This window comes from Tiliqua scincoides, chromosome 1 (assembly GCF_035046505.1).
Source record: "Tiliqua scincoides isolate rTilSci1 chromosome 1, rTilSci1.hap2, whole genome shotgun sequence".
Taxonomy (NCBI): Eukaryota; Metazoa; Chordata; class Lepidosauria; order Squamata; family Scincidae; genus Tiliqua; species Tiliqua scincoides.
This window is the reverse complement of record NC_089821.1, coordinates 292,402,025-292,419,402: the sequence shown is the minus strand read 5'-3', so window position 1 is coordinate 292,419,402 and position 17,378 is coordinate 292,402,025. Positions and strand designations below refer to the sequence as shown.

At 44.2% G+C, this 17,378-nt stretch overlaps 1 protein-coding gene across 4 annotated transcripts in view; it reads left to right on the top strand.

The window, feature by feature from the left end:
- The window catches only part of EML5 (EMAP like 5), a 154,062-nt gene that overhangs the window by 119,635 nt on the left and 17,049 nt on the right, over positions 1–17,378 (top strand). For 3 of the 4 annotated variants that reach the window (XM_066628244.1, XM_066628234.1, XM_066628251.1), the window contains 5 exons: positions 427–505; positions 898–1,027; positions 1,955–2,053; positions 4,445–4,465; positions 14,338–14,511. In XM_066628244.1, the coding sequence (XP_066484341.1) occupies positions 427–505; positions 898–1,027; positions 1,955–2,053; positions 4,445–4,465; positions 14,338–14,511 (503 nt within the window). The remainder of the gene's footprint in view (positions 1–426; positions 506–897; positions 1,028–1,954; positions 2,054–4,444; positions 4,466–14,337; positions 14,512–17,378) is intronic. The other variant, XM_066628260.1, reaches the window with a different exon arrangement.

Genomic DNA, 17,378 nt, shown 5'->3' with positions numbered 1-17,378 from the left:
GGACTTGTGCCTTGTTCAAGTCCAAGTAGACTTATTCATGCAAAGAAGGCTTACTCTGGGCAAGGGAACAAAGCCCCCTTATCTGGGGACACATCCAGGACTGCTCCCCTCCACAGGATGCAGTGTACACTCCGGTGGTACAACTGGTGGGCGGGGGGGGGGTAGATAGGACTGGGCTATAAGAAAACTAGACTTATATCTGCAATTGAATTAATATTTTCCATATTCTCAACTAAAACATTGGTCAAAACAAATGATAAATATAAATCTTTAAACACCTTTTTATTTTAGAATGGTCTCTTGTAAGAGCTAAGTAGTTGAGTAATTTAACCGTTTTCTCTATCCAGTTTGACAGTTCAGAAGATGCTGTTTTAGTACTGAATGGGTGACGGACAACCTTTTCTTATTCACAGTTCTTTGTTTCAGACCACCAGTTAGTAGGGCATTGCCTCAGCCTGAAAAACTTCAGACAAATAATGTTGGGAAAAAAAAGAGACCTATTGAGGTAAGAAAAAGACTGTTATTTTAAACATCCTTTTAAAACTTATTTTAGCAAACAATGTGGCATAAAAAACTCCTTCGGGGTGAGTAGAGAGAACAAGTGATAAGGTAGGGGGCTTGTACATGCTGCTGTATCTTTATCCATATCTGTTTGAAAGAATCTTCCAACTCCCAGGCAAGATGGCAGAATGAAAGGGTGATTTGAGAGCAAAGCTGCGTAGTTGGCTCACCTACAGGTAGAATGGTTAGAGAACACGTCTTCTATTTTTTTCCATATGAATGAGAAGCTGTTATAGAACTCTTTTGTTTAGAAGAATTATTAAAGTATTTTGTATAATATATGTTATTCATAAGGCAGTTTTAAGGATGTGATTATCATAACTCTTGTTTGTTCAGGATCTAGTGCTGGAACTGGTGTTTGGATACCGAGGTAGAGATGGAAGGAACAATGTGCATTATTTGAATGATGGTGCTGACATAATTTACCACACTGCATCTGTTGGGATCTTGTATAATGTGGCAACAGGTAGGAAACATACATACCCTATGGATGTAAGAAGAGCCTTACTGGATTGAAACCAAGAGTCCATCAAATCCAGAACCCTGGATTGGTTTGTTTGTTTTTTACTGTGGCTATCCAGATGTCTCTGCCTGCAGTATGCCACTGGATAACAGTTGCTAGAGAACAATGGCAGGAAAGGACTATTGCCCACAAGGGTGGACGGAAGGCAATAGCCTCTCCTGCAGTTGGTCCCCACCAACTGGGATTTAGTGGCAGAAGTGTTCCAGGACCCTCTGCAGATACCGAAACCCATGGATAATGGAATCTGTGGGTCTTGGCCCCTCTACTCCTACAGAGCATAGCTCTGTGATGGGAGCATAGCTCATCCAGAGGATGTTCTGAAGGCCTTTGAAGGTCCCTTTGGGTTTATTGTACTGAGCTGTACTGACTCCACACTTAGTGGAGATTGTTTTCCATAAGAAATAAAGGGATAGGCTCTGGTTGGGAACTGAAGATTTGAAAGAACCTCCAAAAAGCTTATTTTGAAATCATAGAGCATTTATTTTAGAAATCAGTACCATACAAAATATTTTTATTCTAAAACCTTTAAGAAATATGTTTTGGTAGGATATGCATGATATAGGAAATGTTGAAATTTGTTTTGTTGGATGAGTGTTGGTGGATGTTGGGTGAGGTTTAAGTGGAAGCGGTGATTGATTGTTAACCACTGTGGGTGCCCTTTGGGGAGAAAGGTGGAGTGAGTATGTATGTATGTATGGAATGAATGAATTGGACCTTTGTAATTGCACGGACCCAATTAACAGAGACTCGGATTGTGAGGATCCCATGTATTGAAGATTATTCACATTCCCACTTACACTTGTATAGCGTCTTCTGTTCTTTTTTCTCCCATCATACATCTCGTATTGTAACCTAAATTTTTCTTTTTAGGCTCTCAGACTTTTTACCAGGAACATAATGATGATATTTTGTGCCTCACTATAAATCAGCATCCCAAGTTTATCAACCTTGTGGCAACTGGCCAAGTAGGTATGTTTGTATTTTTTAAAAAAAGAAATTAATATATAAGCATGACCAGTTTGTTATATGAATTCATAGATAGAAGAAAGCATTATGCTCCTTCTGTTTGTATGAATGTTACTCAGTTACCTGTGCCAACTCTATATTTTTTATAGTATAATTGACAATGATTTTAAAAATTCTTGATGCTTTTAGAAAACCAATTACATTATTTTCATAGAAGCAATTATCCAAATAATGTTCATGTGTGAGCCCCATTTAAGCATACAGAGTTTTTATTTTCTAACCACGCACCTCTTAAAGTGTCCTGTACTGTCATGACCAGCATTCCAATTTGCTCATTACAACTCTAACTAGTTAAATGCACATTTCTATAGGAAAGAGGAATAACGTGTATTGTAGGGACTCTTGCAGGTGCAGAGCAGCTCTGCATTTCACATGCTCTTTCAGTGAAGGCTGAGTAATACAGTGACAGAGAAGGAGAAATCGGTTCTGTGTTAACCGCTATGGGGGGCCTGTACAGAAAACCAAACTACCCTGATAATGAACTTTGTTGTCCTAGGATAGGTTGGTCATCTGAATCTCCTTCCAAGTGGGGAGGAGGATTTTATTACTCATTGAGTACAGCTGTCTGATTAAATGTTGTATGTATCCATCCAGTGTTCCCAGGCATTACTGTTTTCTGTATAGAGTCCCATGGGGAAACAAATAAGCATGCTTTGGAGAAAGCAGCTGATATAAGCTTCACTATTGTATAACTAAAAGATTAAAAATCTAAAAGTATAATCATTGAAATGCAGTTATTAAAATCAATCCAGTACATGATAGTGAGAACATAAGAACATAAGAACAGCCCCACTGGATCAGGCCATAGGCCCATCTAGTCCAGCTTCCTGTATCTCACAGCGGCCCACCAAATGCCCCAGGGAGCACACCAGATAACAAGAGACCTCATCCTGGTGCGCTCCCTTGCATCTGGCATTCTGACTTAACCCATTCCTAAAATCAGGAGGTTGCGCATACACATCATGGCTTGTACCCCATAATGGATTTTTCCTCCAGAAACTCGTCCAATCCCCTTTTAAAGGCGTCTAGGCTAGACGCCAGCACCACATCCTGTTGCAAGGAGTTCCACAGACCGACCACGCGCTGAGTAAAGAAATATTTTCTTTTGTCTGTCCTAACCCGCCCAACACTCAATTTTAGTGGATGTCCCCTGGTTCTGGTATTATGTGAGAGTGTAAAGAGCATCTCCCTATCCACTCTGTCCATCCCCTGCATAATTTTGTATGTCTCAATCATGTCCCCCCTCAAGCGTCTCTTTTCTAGGCTGAAGAGGCCCAAATGCCGTAGCCTTTCCTCATAAGGAAGGTGCCCCAGCCTCGTAATCATCTTAGTTGCTCTCTTTTGCACCTTTTCCATTTCCACTATGTCTTTTTTGAGATGCGGCGACCAGAACTGGACACAATACTCCAGGTGTGGCCTTACCATCGAATTGTACAACGGCATTATAATACTAACCGTTTTGTTCTCAATACCCTTCCTAATGATCCCAAGCATAGAATTGGCCTTCTTCACTGCCACCGCACATTGGGTCGACACTTTCATCGACCTGTCCACCACCACCCCAAGATCTCTCTCCTGATCTGTCACAGACAGCTCAGAACCCATCAGCCTATATCTAAAGTTTTGATTTTTTGCCCCAATGTGCATGACTTTACACTTACTGACATTGAAGCGCATCTGCCATTTTGCTGCCCATTCTGCCAGTCTGGAGAGATCCTTCTGGAGCTCCTCACAATCACTTCTGGTCTTTACCACTCGGAAAAGCTTGGTGTCGTCTGCAAACTTAGCCACTTCACTGCTCAACCCTGTCTCCAGGTCATTTATGAAGAGGTTGAAAAGCACCGGTCCCAGGACAGATCCTTGGGGCACACCGCTTTTCACCTCTCTCCATTGTGAAAATTGCCCATTGACACCCACTCTCTGACAATTCCTCATGCTGATTGGCTAAATTGTTCATGAAAAAGCACTTGTTCTTGTTTATCAATCCATTGCCAAAAGTATGAGTTGTGTCCAAATCATGGGATTAGGTAGAAACTTTGCTCTGTATATAACTGAGAATTTTGAGTAGGGCAACTTTGTGCAACTTCTGACTAACTTTTGATGTTCAAAGAAGAGCATCACTTTCATTCTGTGTATCTGATTTTTTGGACTAATACTAGAATAACTCTCTACATATGGAATAAAAGTTATTTCAGTGTAGAAATAGCTGCCATAGTGTTAATATTTCAATACAGTGATTCTGAGATCTAAACTTCATGTACTTTATGCCACATATACTTTAGTTCTTATCTTCATTCTGGTTATAATGATTTTTCTGCTGCTTTTCCATTACAGGAGACTCAGCAGATATGTCAGGTAAGGGAAATTAAAATTTAATCTTCAGATATAATTAGGCTACTTTAGTAGTTACTTACAGTGTTGTAGACAGATTAATAGAGTATATTTCCATGATATTAAGGCCCTATAGTTCACTAGCACTAAATACAAATTCAGCAAAATATAGATGTATATTAATGAAAATCAAAATATTAGTTTCACACATTTTAATTTTATTCCATTGTTTTCTCCCTTTGTTAGATAAATAATAAACTATTTTTAACGTGCTTTTGTTTATATACTGATACATTAATTTCTAGAAAATTATTGGGGCTGACAACAATTTCTTTTAAATACAAATTAGTAGTGTTTTAAATTTAGCTTTTTACTGAAGAGGCTTGGGTGACTGAGTTAATAAATCATCTTTTGCATTTACAAAATTGTTGTCGTGCAATTTTTACCAGTCATCCAAAATCATTAACAGTGGCATAAAATTCATTTTGTGGAATACCATTTTGTTTCATTTGAACCATTTGAGCATCATAGTTTCAGCAATAAACTGTTTTCCACCTGTTACTTTGTATATTTGTTCCCATTTTGCATGAGTGAGTACAGTAGTCATCTATAGGCAGTAATTTTAGTTGTCTACTAGAAAACATCCCACAGAAAATGTTAATGTGTATATTTGTCTATGTGGCACTTGTTATTTCTTCTTACCTCATTTGCTTTGATTCCTGTGGGTATGGCTTCCTGTCATACATAACCAGGAATATAAGAATTGTCTTGGGGAAAGTATCTTTCATCTTGAACACTCCAGTGATGAACTCAGAAGATCAGCCTTTTGGATTCCTCATACATAGTGGTCCTTGTTGACTAGGACGGCAGTCCAACAGAATTTAAGGTCACTGAAATCAATGGATTGATAAGGAATTTTTAACTCTGTTGGATTGTGACCCATATCTGTCCAAAGAGTTTGTATAGTGTTGAAACAATGTTTAGAATAATCAAAGTGAGACAAATTATCCAGATAAATCCTTTCTGGAAAAGTTGGTTGTCCTCATAGACTGCAGTCTTCTACAGGATGTTTTCACTCATGCATGTGCCTGTTCCATACATAGATATGAATATTCATAATATGCTGCACAGATGAATTACCATGACCAGGTACCCATCCATGACATTGGCTAGCAGATGGAAAGTGTATGGGGTTCCTGTCAACAGAGCATACTCATGATCAGAACCTTAGATTATATTAAGTGAATTAAAAATATTGTCTATTAGTGTTGCGGTAAGAATTGTTCGGGCTTAATGGCCATGGTCTATGAAGGATTTCATTTCTTAATGTTGCGAAAATTTTTGTTTCATCCAAAGTGTTGGGAATTTTGTAAGGTAGCAAAGGCAGCAAGCAACTAAGGACACCACACCTGATATATAGATTCAAATATTAATTTCAGTGTTTATGTACTTCAATACATATGGACTGAGGAGAGGACAGGCAGCCCAATCCTGAGCTGCCTAGAGTGCAGGGCTGCCATGGTGCGAAAATGGCTGCCGCGGCATCCTGAACGCAAGCTGGCAACTGCTGCCTGCTCCTTGGGGGAAGGGCCCTGCAATGGAACTACTCATTTCTGCAGCAGCTCTGGAGCTCCTGCAGAATCAAAGAGTTCTGTGTCAGGCTGTGCAGCCCAACACGGAGCTCAGGATTCAGTAAAGCTGAACTCCAACATCCCGCTTCTGGTCACTTAAATAAGTTGATACCACATCAGTAGAAAGCTCATCTTTCTTCAGATGACTTCCCTCAATGACTGCCTCTCTCTTGTTACATTTTCTCTGACTGCCTTGGCTGACTGCTCTCCCTGGCAGCCCCCTGACTGACTGCCTGCCTGAGGGAACAGGCTCCTTTTATAGCCTCTCTGCGGAATCTTCTACAGCATGTCCTTATGTAGGCAGGGCTTCCTGTTTTAGCCTCTTCTTAAATGTTTACAGCCTTTGCCTTTCTCTTATGATGCCTCTCTGACTGGGTTTTAACTATATTTCTGAGGTAAAACATTTTTATAACACTCTGAAAAAAACTTTTTTCTCCTGTGGGCTCTCCATTGCAGGATCAGGCCTTCACAAGTGTGTAGCTCCTCCCTCTCAGGCAGGCAGGTCAGGCAGAGAATCTTCCTGATGGGTGGGGCTTCTCCTGCTTTCCCAGACTGACCTTGCCTAGAGCAGTGGTTCTCACACATTTAGAACTGGGACCCACTTGTTAGAGTGAGAATCTGTCAGGGCCCACCGGATGTCATGGCTCCAAGTGACATCATCAAGCAGGAAAATTTTTCACAATCCTAGACTGCAATCCTACCCACACTTACCCAGGAGTAAGTCCCAATTACTATTATTGTTAAAAGAACATACATAGTAGCTTGTTAAAAGTACAGGTCTGTAAGATTTCCGTAAATGCAGTCACATACCATGGGAGCATCAAGTCTAAAATACTAAAAATAAAATATTGAAATGAATGGGGACCCACCTGAAATTGGCTTGCGACCCACTTAGTGGGTCCCAACTCACATTTTGAGAAACACTGCTCTAGAGAGTCAGGTTGGGCAGAATTGTGCTGCTGGCCAGCTTTGCTGACCAGTGCTTTCTTTAATCACTACGAGGCAAACAGCCATTCGTCTTTTGCTCTAGGAGTCTCTAGGCTCCTTTTTCAATGCACCACGCTGCCTCTGCAACCATTTTCCTGTAGGTCTCCGTTCAGCATGGGACTGATTGCTATACGCTGAGCTGGTCCCAGCAGCCATTAAAGGCAGTCAGAGGCACACGTGTGCTTTTCTCTGTGCCCCTAACTGCTATCTGAAGTGGAGCGGGAGAAGGGGTTGCAGCGCAGCTGGACAACTTTAGAGCCCTGCTCTCCCTGGAGGGATCGAGCTTTGGGGGTTTGGCTGCTGGGGAGCTCTAGCGCTCCAGGTGTCTCTGGGCTCCTTTTTCATTGTGTTACACTGTCCATGCTACCATTTTTGTTCAGGTCTCTGCTCAGCACAGAACTGGTCGTGGCGGCAATTTTAGGCAGCCTGAGGCAAACACGCAGTTTTTGTCCACGCCCCTGAATGCCGTCTGAGGTGGAGCAGAAGAAGGGGTTGCAGTGTGACTGGACAACTTTAAAGCCATGCTCCCCCTGGAGGGATTGAGCTTTGGGGCTTTGGCCGCTCAGGAGCGCTAACATTTGAGTGAGCCTTCTTCAGAGTCTCTCTACGTCTTTTCCTACCATTAGACCTGTGGCACTCTCGCAGCAACCCGCAGCTCCAGGTGCCTTGGGGCATCTTCTCTCAGACACCACTGGCCAGCTAAGCCTGTAACGTCCCCTTCCTCGGAGCCTACCAGCCTACCAGTGGTGGTTTCTCTGTCTAGAGAAAGGCAGTTTGTTGATAGAGTGGCAGTTAAGGGGGTTGAACCTGAACGGAACCTTCATGTTGCCAAGAATGTGGTGAGGTCTCCTTGCAGTGGGGGACTGTGGATTTTTCTCATTACAGCCAGTCCTTCTAAAGAGACTCTCCCCCCCAAACTGGGACGAGATTTCAGTTACTGTACAAAATATGGTCCAGGCATCTGTGTCTGCCAGCATGGCTGCAGCTACAGCATCCATCCAAGGGTCACTGATCTCCAGTAGGGTCCCTATCCCTTCTGCTCCCAACCAGGAGTCCTATGAGGTGGAAGTTGAGATCTCCCCCTCTCTTGCAAAAGGCAAAAGAAATCTTGGGAGCAAAACTGTCAACCTTGTCTGTCTTCCAAACAGGATTTAGCACTAGATTCAGAGGAAGAGGAGGCTTCGCTGGGCTCATCTGCTGAGGAGGGTCAAGTTTCTGAAGAAGAGACGCATGATTCTGAGCAACAGGGCTCACAACTTTTTTTTCTGATTTATTCAATCAACTTTTCACTAGGATTATGTCTGCTCTAGTTTCAATCCTCTCATGCCTCTTCAGCCAAAACTCAGCCTTCTACTACTACTAGGCAGCCAACTAGTCATTGGGGGGCTGCCTGTGTCTTCCCAAACAAGCATGAGACTTGTTTGATCCAATCCAGGGGTTTCCATTGCCTATTTCAAGCCGCTCATAGATAAGGAAAGGGCCACCCCCTTAAAAATCTAGAGATCCCATTCATCCTGCTTTGGTATTCTATAAGGAGGAAAAGGCTGACATGTTCAGGTTTAAACTACCTGTAGTTGATGCCACTGGTCCACCACTGATATGGTATTCTCCCTTAGACAACTGCAGTTGAAATACAGGGAACAACGACAGCCACTCTTTATAGCCTTCATAGATCTCACGAAGGCTTTCGACCTGGTCAGCAGGGACGGCCTCTTCAAGATTCTCCCCAAGATCGGATGTCCACCCAGGCTCCTCAGCATCATCAGATCTTTCCACAAGGACATGAAGGGCACTGTTGTCTTCGATGGCTCCACATCAGACCCCTTTGACATCCGAAGCGGAGTGAAGCAGGGCTGTGTTCTTGCACCAAACTTGTTTGGGATTTTCTTCGCTGTCCTGCTGAAGCAGGCCTTTGGAACTGCAACAGAAGGCATCTATCTCTGGACCAGATCAGACAGAAAGCTCTTCAACCTCTCCAGACTGAGAGCAAAGTCCAAAGTCCAGCTGAAATGTCTGCGTGACTTCTTCTTTGCCGACGATGCAGCTGTCACTACCCATTCTGCCAAAGATCTCCAGCAGCTCATGGATTGTTTTAGCAAGGCCTGCCAAGATTTTGGACTGACGATCAGCCTGAAGAAAACACAGATCATGGTTCAGGATGTGGACTCACCTCCCTGCATTACAATCTCTGCACATGAACTGGAGGTTGTCCATGACTTTGTGTACCTTGGCTCAAAGATCTCCGACACTCTTTCTCTCGATACTGAGCTAAACAAACGCATTGGTAAAGCAGCTACCACGTTTTCCAGACTCACAAAGAGAGTCTGGTCCAACAAGAAGCTGACGGAACATACCAAGATCCAGGTCTACAGAGCTTGCGTCCTGAGTACACTTCTGTACTGCAGCGAGTCATGGACTCTTCGCTCACAACAGGAGAGGAAACTGAACGCTTTCCACATGCACTGCCTCCGACGCATTCTCGGCATCACCTGGCAGGACAAAGTTCCAAACAACACAGTCCTGGAACGTGCTGGAATCCCTAGCATGTACGCACTGCTGAAACAGAGACGCCTGCGTTGGCTCGGTCATGTTGTGAGAATGAATGATGGCTGGATCCCAAAGGATCTCCTCTATGGAGAACTCGTGCAAGGAAAGTGCCCTACAGGTAGACCACAGCTGCGATACAAGGACATCTGCAAGAGGGATCTGAAGGCCTTAGGAGTGGACCTCAACAAGTGGGAAACCCTGGCCTCTGAGCGGCCTGGTTGGAGGCAGGCTGTGCAGCATGGCCTTTCCCAGTTTGAAGAGACACTTGGCCAACAGTCTGAGGCAAAGAGGCAAAGAAGGAAGGCCCATAGCCAGGGAGACAGACCAGGGACAGACTGCACTTGCTCCCAGTGTGGAAGGGATTGTCACTCCTGAATTGGCCTTTTCAGCCACACTAGACGCTGTTCCAGAACCACCATTCAGAGCACGATACCATAGTCTTTCGAGACTGAAGGTTGCCAACATGATGAGTTGATGCCCCTGTAGTGGCATTGGGTTCCCCTTTGGTGCTGTCCTCCAACAGTGAGGGTATGCCCAAAGATCCTGTTGACAAAAGGATTGAAACTGCTGCCAGAAGAGTTTTTGAGGCATCTGCCAGTTCCCGGAAGGCCTCTGTAGCTTCTTTGCTTTGCTCTAGGGCATTTCTTTTCTGAATGCAGCACTTTGCTGAGCAGTACAAGCTTCCCCCGAAGGCTCAATTGGATCTTAGGAAGATGGCATCTACAACTGCCTTTGTGGCTGATGCCATGGATGATTCAATCCAATTTTCTGCAAGGGCTGTGGTGGCAGGGATAGCAGCCCGCAGAAGAACCTGGCTCCATAATTGGGATGTGGACTCTGCTTCCCATGCCAGGGTAGTTGCTTTCCCTTTCTGTGATACTAAGTTGTTTAATGATAATTTGGAACACCACCTGGTAGAAATCGGAAGGTGCTTCCTACCAAAGCCAAGCATCCAGGCCTCCAGAGAATAGCAACAGTCCTTTCATGTCTTGAGAGGGCTCTTCATCTTTTGCCTTACCTGGAGGTTTCTGTAGGGGGCAAAGACCAATCTTGCAGTTCAGAAAGGCTTCCTTTAAGCCTTGTTCTCAGCAGAACCAGCCTACCAAAAGCATTAAGCCAAGCCCATGATATCTTCCACTCTCCCGATAGGGGGAAGGCTGCAGTTCTTTGCTTACAGGTGGGACAGCGTAGCATCAGACAAATGGGTCAGGGACACTGTGAGGTTGGGGTACCCTCTTGAATTCTGTACAATTCCAAGGGACTGGTTCATTCAGGCTCGCAGGTTTGCCTGCCATCGAAAGCACTCCAAAACCCTTGAGGCCATTCGCCATCTGCTTCAGATTGGAGCCATAGAGCCAGTTCTAGGATGCAAGTGGGGCTTGGGGTGTATTTCCCATCTCTCCACGATTCCCAAGGTGTCAGTGATACCAGAGCCATCTTGGTTCTTAAGTGGCTCAACAGATGGATGCGGCATCACAGATTCAAGATGGAGATGCTAGGTCCACGCTTCTTGCCATTCAGAGAAACAACTACCTAGCATCCCTGTATTTCCAGGAAGCTTATCCCCATATGCAATCTATCCTTCCCACCGAATATTGCTGCGCTTCTGCTATGACGGTGTCCATTACCAGTATCAGGCACTCCTCACATGAGGTTGTCCTCGTAGCCCACCTGCATACCCAGGGAACAGCAGCCTTCCCCTACTTTAACAATATCCTCCTGAGAGCGAAATTGTCTGTTTTAGCACAGCAACATATGGATTGAACCATCAATTGCCTGATATACCATGAGTTTGTAGTGAACCTAAAGAAGAGTTACCTGGTGCCCTCCCAGTTCATCCTTTACCCTGGAACAATTATTGGCACCTTCAGCACCACGTTTTTCTACCACAGGAGCATTGAATCCAAGACTTCACATCTGGCAACCACAGTCCTGTGTACACGCAAGCCAGACATCTTGATCTTGGCACAAACCTCTTAGGCGTGCTGACCTCCTGTTAGGACATCCTGTCACACACTGGATCAGGGTTCCCTTATCAGGATTGAGAAGATGGAAGTTCTGCTAATAGCCCTCACTGGCCTTGTCAACCGTTGTTGCCGACTTTAAGGAACAATCCATCTGCCTTCCTCTTCACCTATCACTCAGAACAGTGTTTCTGCTTCAAGGATCCATCTTTCATCCATACCCCCAAATGTTTCACTTAGTTACCTGGAGGTTGAGTGGTGCCGACTTGCCTGATTAGGCTACTCAGAGCCTATACTCAAGACCTTACTGGCAGGTGTATCCGCTAACAGGGTTTACATTTATACCTGGAAGGTGCTAGTGGATTGGTGTTCATAGCGCAAGATACCCTCCCCCCCCCCAAAAAAAAAATAACACATATTTTGCTTCCTTAAACATTACACCAATTCCTGGGTATATTTGGGGTGCTCATTCCAAAAATGGCATCCGTTTTGCCCTATCACGTCTAGTTTTGGAGACACGGCATTGCCTCTTTAGTGAATGGTTCAAGCAACTTCCTTATGAGGAAACCTACACCATGGCTTCCTCATTAAGAAGCTACTTGAACCGTTCACTAATGAGGCTATACTATAATTCATATCAAACTCATATCAAACCGCCATAAAGTTTGGGAAAAACTTTTCTGACCCTCAATTTTGTAGGCCTGTGTAATCAGGGTAGGAGCGCTCTTGGACTTCCTTCAGTCAGGCCTGAACAAGGGTCTTAGTACTGCCACTCTTAAAAAGGCAGGCGTCAGCCATTGCCTCTGTGTTAGGATATCCAGAGGGGACTCATTTAGTTTCCCATCCTCATGTTTTTTTTTTAGTTTCTCAAAGGAGTGGCCCTACTTAATCCTCCACCTGTGTTTGGGGATCCTCCACTTGGGATCTGCCCCTGGTCCTTAAGGCCTTGACTTACACTGCCCTTTGAATCTAGGGCCACTTGCCCCCTTAAGGTTCTCACTACAAAACATTCAGGTAGGTATTAGCTCTGCTAAAAGAGTTTCCAACCTAGATGCTGTCTATGTATGTATTTCCCACTTGTGAAGGACTGAACCTAAGGAAGGGCTGGGGCACCTTCCTTATGAGGAAAGGCTATGGCGTTTGGGCCTCTTCAGCTTAGAAAAGAGGTACCTGAGGGGAGACATGATTGAGACATACAAAATTATGCATGGGAAGGATAGTGGATAGAGAGATGCTCTTTACACACTCACATAACACCAGGGGACATCCACTAAAACTGAGTGTTGAGTTATGACAGACAAAAGAAAGTATTTCTTTACTCATCATGTGGTTGGTCTGTGGAACTCCTTGCCACAGCATGTGGTGATGGCTTCTGGCCTAGATGCCTTTAAAAGGGGATTGGACAAATTTCTGGAGGAAAAATCCATTACGGGTTACAAGCCATGATGTGTATGTGCAACCTCCTGATTTTAGAAATGGGCTATGTCAGATGCAAGGGAGGGCACCAGGCTGCAGGTCTCTTGTTATCTGGTGTGCTCCCTGGGGCATCTGGTTGGCCGCTGTGAGGTTCAGGAAGCTGGACTATATGGGCCTTTGGCCTGATCCAGCGGGCCTGTTGTTATGTTCTTATGACCCTGCCATGGAGAGCCCACTGGAGAATGGGGAGATTTGAGCTTACCTTTGAATTCCCCTTCTTAGTGGACTCCATGGCAGAGTCAGTGCATCCTCCCTTGCAACCTGGCTTATTAAAAAAAAATTTCCTAGGTAACTACATAGCTGACCAGTTAGGTTCATTACTATAATTTTGGACCTTCATTGTCAATTGAGTGCCACGTGGACTTAGCTGTGCAATTTGTCACTTCTCTGGGTTAAGATTTGAAGTCTTTGATACCAGATTTTCTTTGGAGTATTTTGTTTGCAATGTTCCTCCTCAACAGCAGAGGAGAAGGGACATGTGAATGGAAAGTGCACAGGTAAGGGGAATTCACAGGTAAGTTCAAATCTCCCCATTTTCTTAACAACTAGAGACTCCAAGGTTTTAGTTAGGTCAGGTAAATAGGTCTTGATGGGAAAATCTTTTGCTGGTATTTGAGCTTTTACATTTTGCCCAAGTCTTTACTGAACAAGTAGAGGATCAGTGGACAGTTATTGACAGTTGCTCTGGGGTGAGATGAATGGTCTGTGATTTTCCCCTTTAGTCCTTTTGAAAATGCTCACCAAAGTCAGGGGCAAAATGTTAGGAAATGAAATCCTTCATAGAGCATGGCCATTAAGCCCAGTTCTTACTGGAACGCTAATAGCACTGGCCATGAAGGCCTTAGCTTATATTGTCAGGTCTTCTTTTTCACAGGTTTAAAAGGCCTCCTGCTCATGATGACCTATATATAGGAAGTGATGAAAAGCATGTAGAAAATGAGGTTGAAGTTAATCCTGTTAATTTTTACAAAAGAGCATGCTTGACTAAAAGCTTTTCCTCCATATACACTGTGCTGTATGTGTGTAATTATTTGTATAGCTCTGTGACAAAGGAGATTTGACTGAGAGAGTAAGAAAAGGTAAGCTTCATTTATAGGCAGATTTTTCCTGGAGCTATTTCTTGGATTTAAATAAAAAGCAAGTCTGCTGAACATTGGCTTCCTTTGCAATATCAGCTTAAGAAGGCAAGACTAAACTTTAAGGTTTTTTCTAAAAGCATTTTAATGTTTAAGTGTTAAAAATCCTGTTTCCACTAACAAAATAAATTACTGATCTTTTTATATTTGTTCAGCTACAGCACCTTGTATTCACGTATGGGATGCAATGAACAAACAAACATTGTCGATATTGCGATGCTACCATTCAAAAGGTGTTTGTTCAGTCAGTTTCAGTGCCACTGGGAAGCTTCTTCTGTCTGTAGGGCTGGATCCTGAACATACCATTACCATTTGGAAATGGCAGGAAGGTAGGAAAGTATTTTGTTTGTATAAAAGAAGTTAGACAGGAGCTTCAGAGCACACAAAAGGATCCCCAACTCAAAATGGTTTTCCCATTCTAAGCATGCATTCATGGATTTGTGCATTCATGGATTTGTTACCTGCACTAAATTATATTTGTGTGCATGTGAAGTTTTTTTCTGCCTTCATAAGGCTACTTCATGAATTGTGCAGATGCAAGCCTGAGTTTCTCAGGAAGCTGCAAGGTATATGATAATGTTTCTGTTGCATTGATTTCAAGGGGCAAACTGTGCATAACCGAATGCACACCCAGCTGTCTTTCTAAGTGGCACACATGTGGAACTTACTTCTTACTAGATATAAGCTTCAGACTCACATAGAGAAATTAGTGTAATGGAATACTTAAATACAGGTGGAGCCTATTTATCCATGTGAGTTCCGTTCCGTGACCAGACGCATTAAGAAAAACGTGTTGTGCTAAATTCCATAGCGTTAAGCCAGCCATTTTCAACCTTTTTCAGCTCATGGCGCACTGACAAGGCACTAAAGTTGTCAAGGCACACTACTACTTTTTAATTACATTATTATGTTACAATTAATTTAATTAATATAACTAGGGGCACAAGCCTAACCAGGTTTACTCAGAAATAAGTCCTATTTTGTTCAGTGGTGCTTACTGTCAGGAAGTGTGGTTAGGATGGCAGCCTTAGATCGTTACATGACAATAAAAGAAATTCCCCAGAAGCTTGGAGAGGGAGGTGTATGTGGTTTCTGGAAAGGTTTTGAAGCAGGTCTGTTCAAACTGTTATCAATTGATGTGCTCTGATATGCCAGGAAGTGGCAAAGAGAGATGAGACTGAGCACACTGGAGAAACAGAAATGTCCTGTGAGGGGCAGTGAGGCTGAAACAAGTGCAGGATTCACTGGGGTGGGGGGAGAGAGGGAGAGAGAGAGAAAGGGAATGGGAGGCACTTTCTGAACTTTGGAAAGTGGTGAAGAGGGAGGGGAGGGGCAGAAAGAGAGGGGTTAACTGCAATTATGGGGGATGTGTGTGCAGGAGGGGAGGAGGTGGGGTGGGGGTGGAAGAAAAGCATCACTTGCCTGCTCATTTATTCAAGAAAGAATGCAACCAAGCCTCTGTACGTCTACTCAGAAGTAAGCCCCATTATAGTCAATGGGGCTTACTCCTAGGTAAGTGTGGATAGGATTATGGCCCATTGCACTTCCTGCCAAAGCCTTGCCAGGGGAAGCAACACAGGCAGGGTCACTTTGGGGCATTGCAGACAAGGAAAAGGGTCTCTCCAGGATCCTTGCCAGCCAGCTGCTTCTGGCTCCTACCTGCTTCCACCTTCAGGCTCGCTCTCACTCCCTCCTTCCTCTCACTGCTCGCTGTTACTCCCTCTGCGTTCCGCCCGCTGGGAGCTCTTCCAGGCTTCTCTCACTGCCTGGCTGGCTGCCCAATCAGCACACGGGGCAGGCACCAGCAACAGCAGGAGCATTCAAGCCCCTGCACGATTGCCCCTTTCTCTCCTGCTGCTGCGAGAGGCTCCAAGCCGCTGCTTCTCCCCTGCGCGCAGCTGCTGCTGCTGCTGCCACCGCCTGACTCCTTGGACCCGTGGCACACCTGAGGTAGCCTCACGGCACACCAGTGTGCCACGTCACAGCGGTTGAAAACCACTGAGTTAAGCAAATACGCTGCAGCCTGACACTTGGGGCTGGAAGGAAACTAAGGCAGCTGTTATCAATCCCCTCCCCTGCGCCGCCCTCAGCCCTCCCGTTGCCAGCTGTCCCTGCTTCTTTCACAGGTGGGATGCTGAGCTATTAAGAGTCCAGTCCTATGCATTTCTACTCAGAAGTAAGCTCCATTGTAGTCAATGGGGCTTACTCCCAGGAAAGTGTGGATCGGATTGTTGCCTGAGAGCCCAGTCCTACCGTGTTTCCCTGAAAATACCTAGTGTGTTTTTTGACTATTACTGAAATATAAGACTTACCCCGAAAGTAAGACCTAGTGCCTGCTGTGCTGCCTTGGGAAGAGGATGCTGAGGAGGAGCTGAGGTGGGAAGCAGCTAGTGAGGCAACCCTACCTACCGGGCTCTAAGGCTCTCCACACTTTCCAGGGAGTAAGTCCCATTAACTATAAAGGGACTGACTTCTGAGTAGGCAGGCAGGCAGGCATTCTCCTGGGTGCTGAGGGGATATTTTTGTACATGAATGACTGCGGATTGTTGTACATCAAAAAAAAATAAGACCTACCCCGAAAATAAGACCTAGTGTGTTTTTTTGAGCCAAAAAAAAAATATAAGAGAGTGTCTTATTTTCAGGGAAACACGATATGCTTGCCTACTCAGAAGTAAGTCCCATTCTAGTCAGCGGGCTTACTCCCAGGAAAGTGTGGATCGGATTGTAGCCTGAGAACAAAGTCCTATGCTTGCATATTCAGGAGTAAGTCACATTCTAGTCAGTGGGCTTACTCCCAGGAAAATGTGGATGGGATTGTAGACAAATGAAATAAAATATCCGTGGATAAATAGGTTGCATCTGTAGTACCAAGTCAATATCCATACTTGTGTGATTTTTGAAATGCCTATATGGAGAAAGAGATTCACCTTTGCAGTTCTATTCAGTTCTAATCTACCCTAAGCAGATAAAAAATCTGTAGATAAATAGGTTGCACCTGTATAACCTTGGCCCTTCAGCGCAATGGAGACATCCAGTTTATAAAACTGGTACCAAAGCATACTTAGTAGGGGTACTCATTTGAGAAGTATATGTGGGTTGTGGGTGGTCATAAATTTTTGTCATGATGTGTGCAATTTTTGAAGCTCTAAGACCCATCTGATGTTAAGGAATTAGAATGGGGATAATGATACAGTGG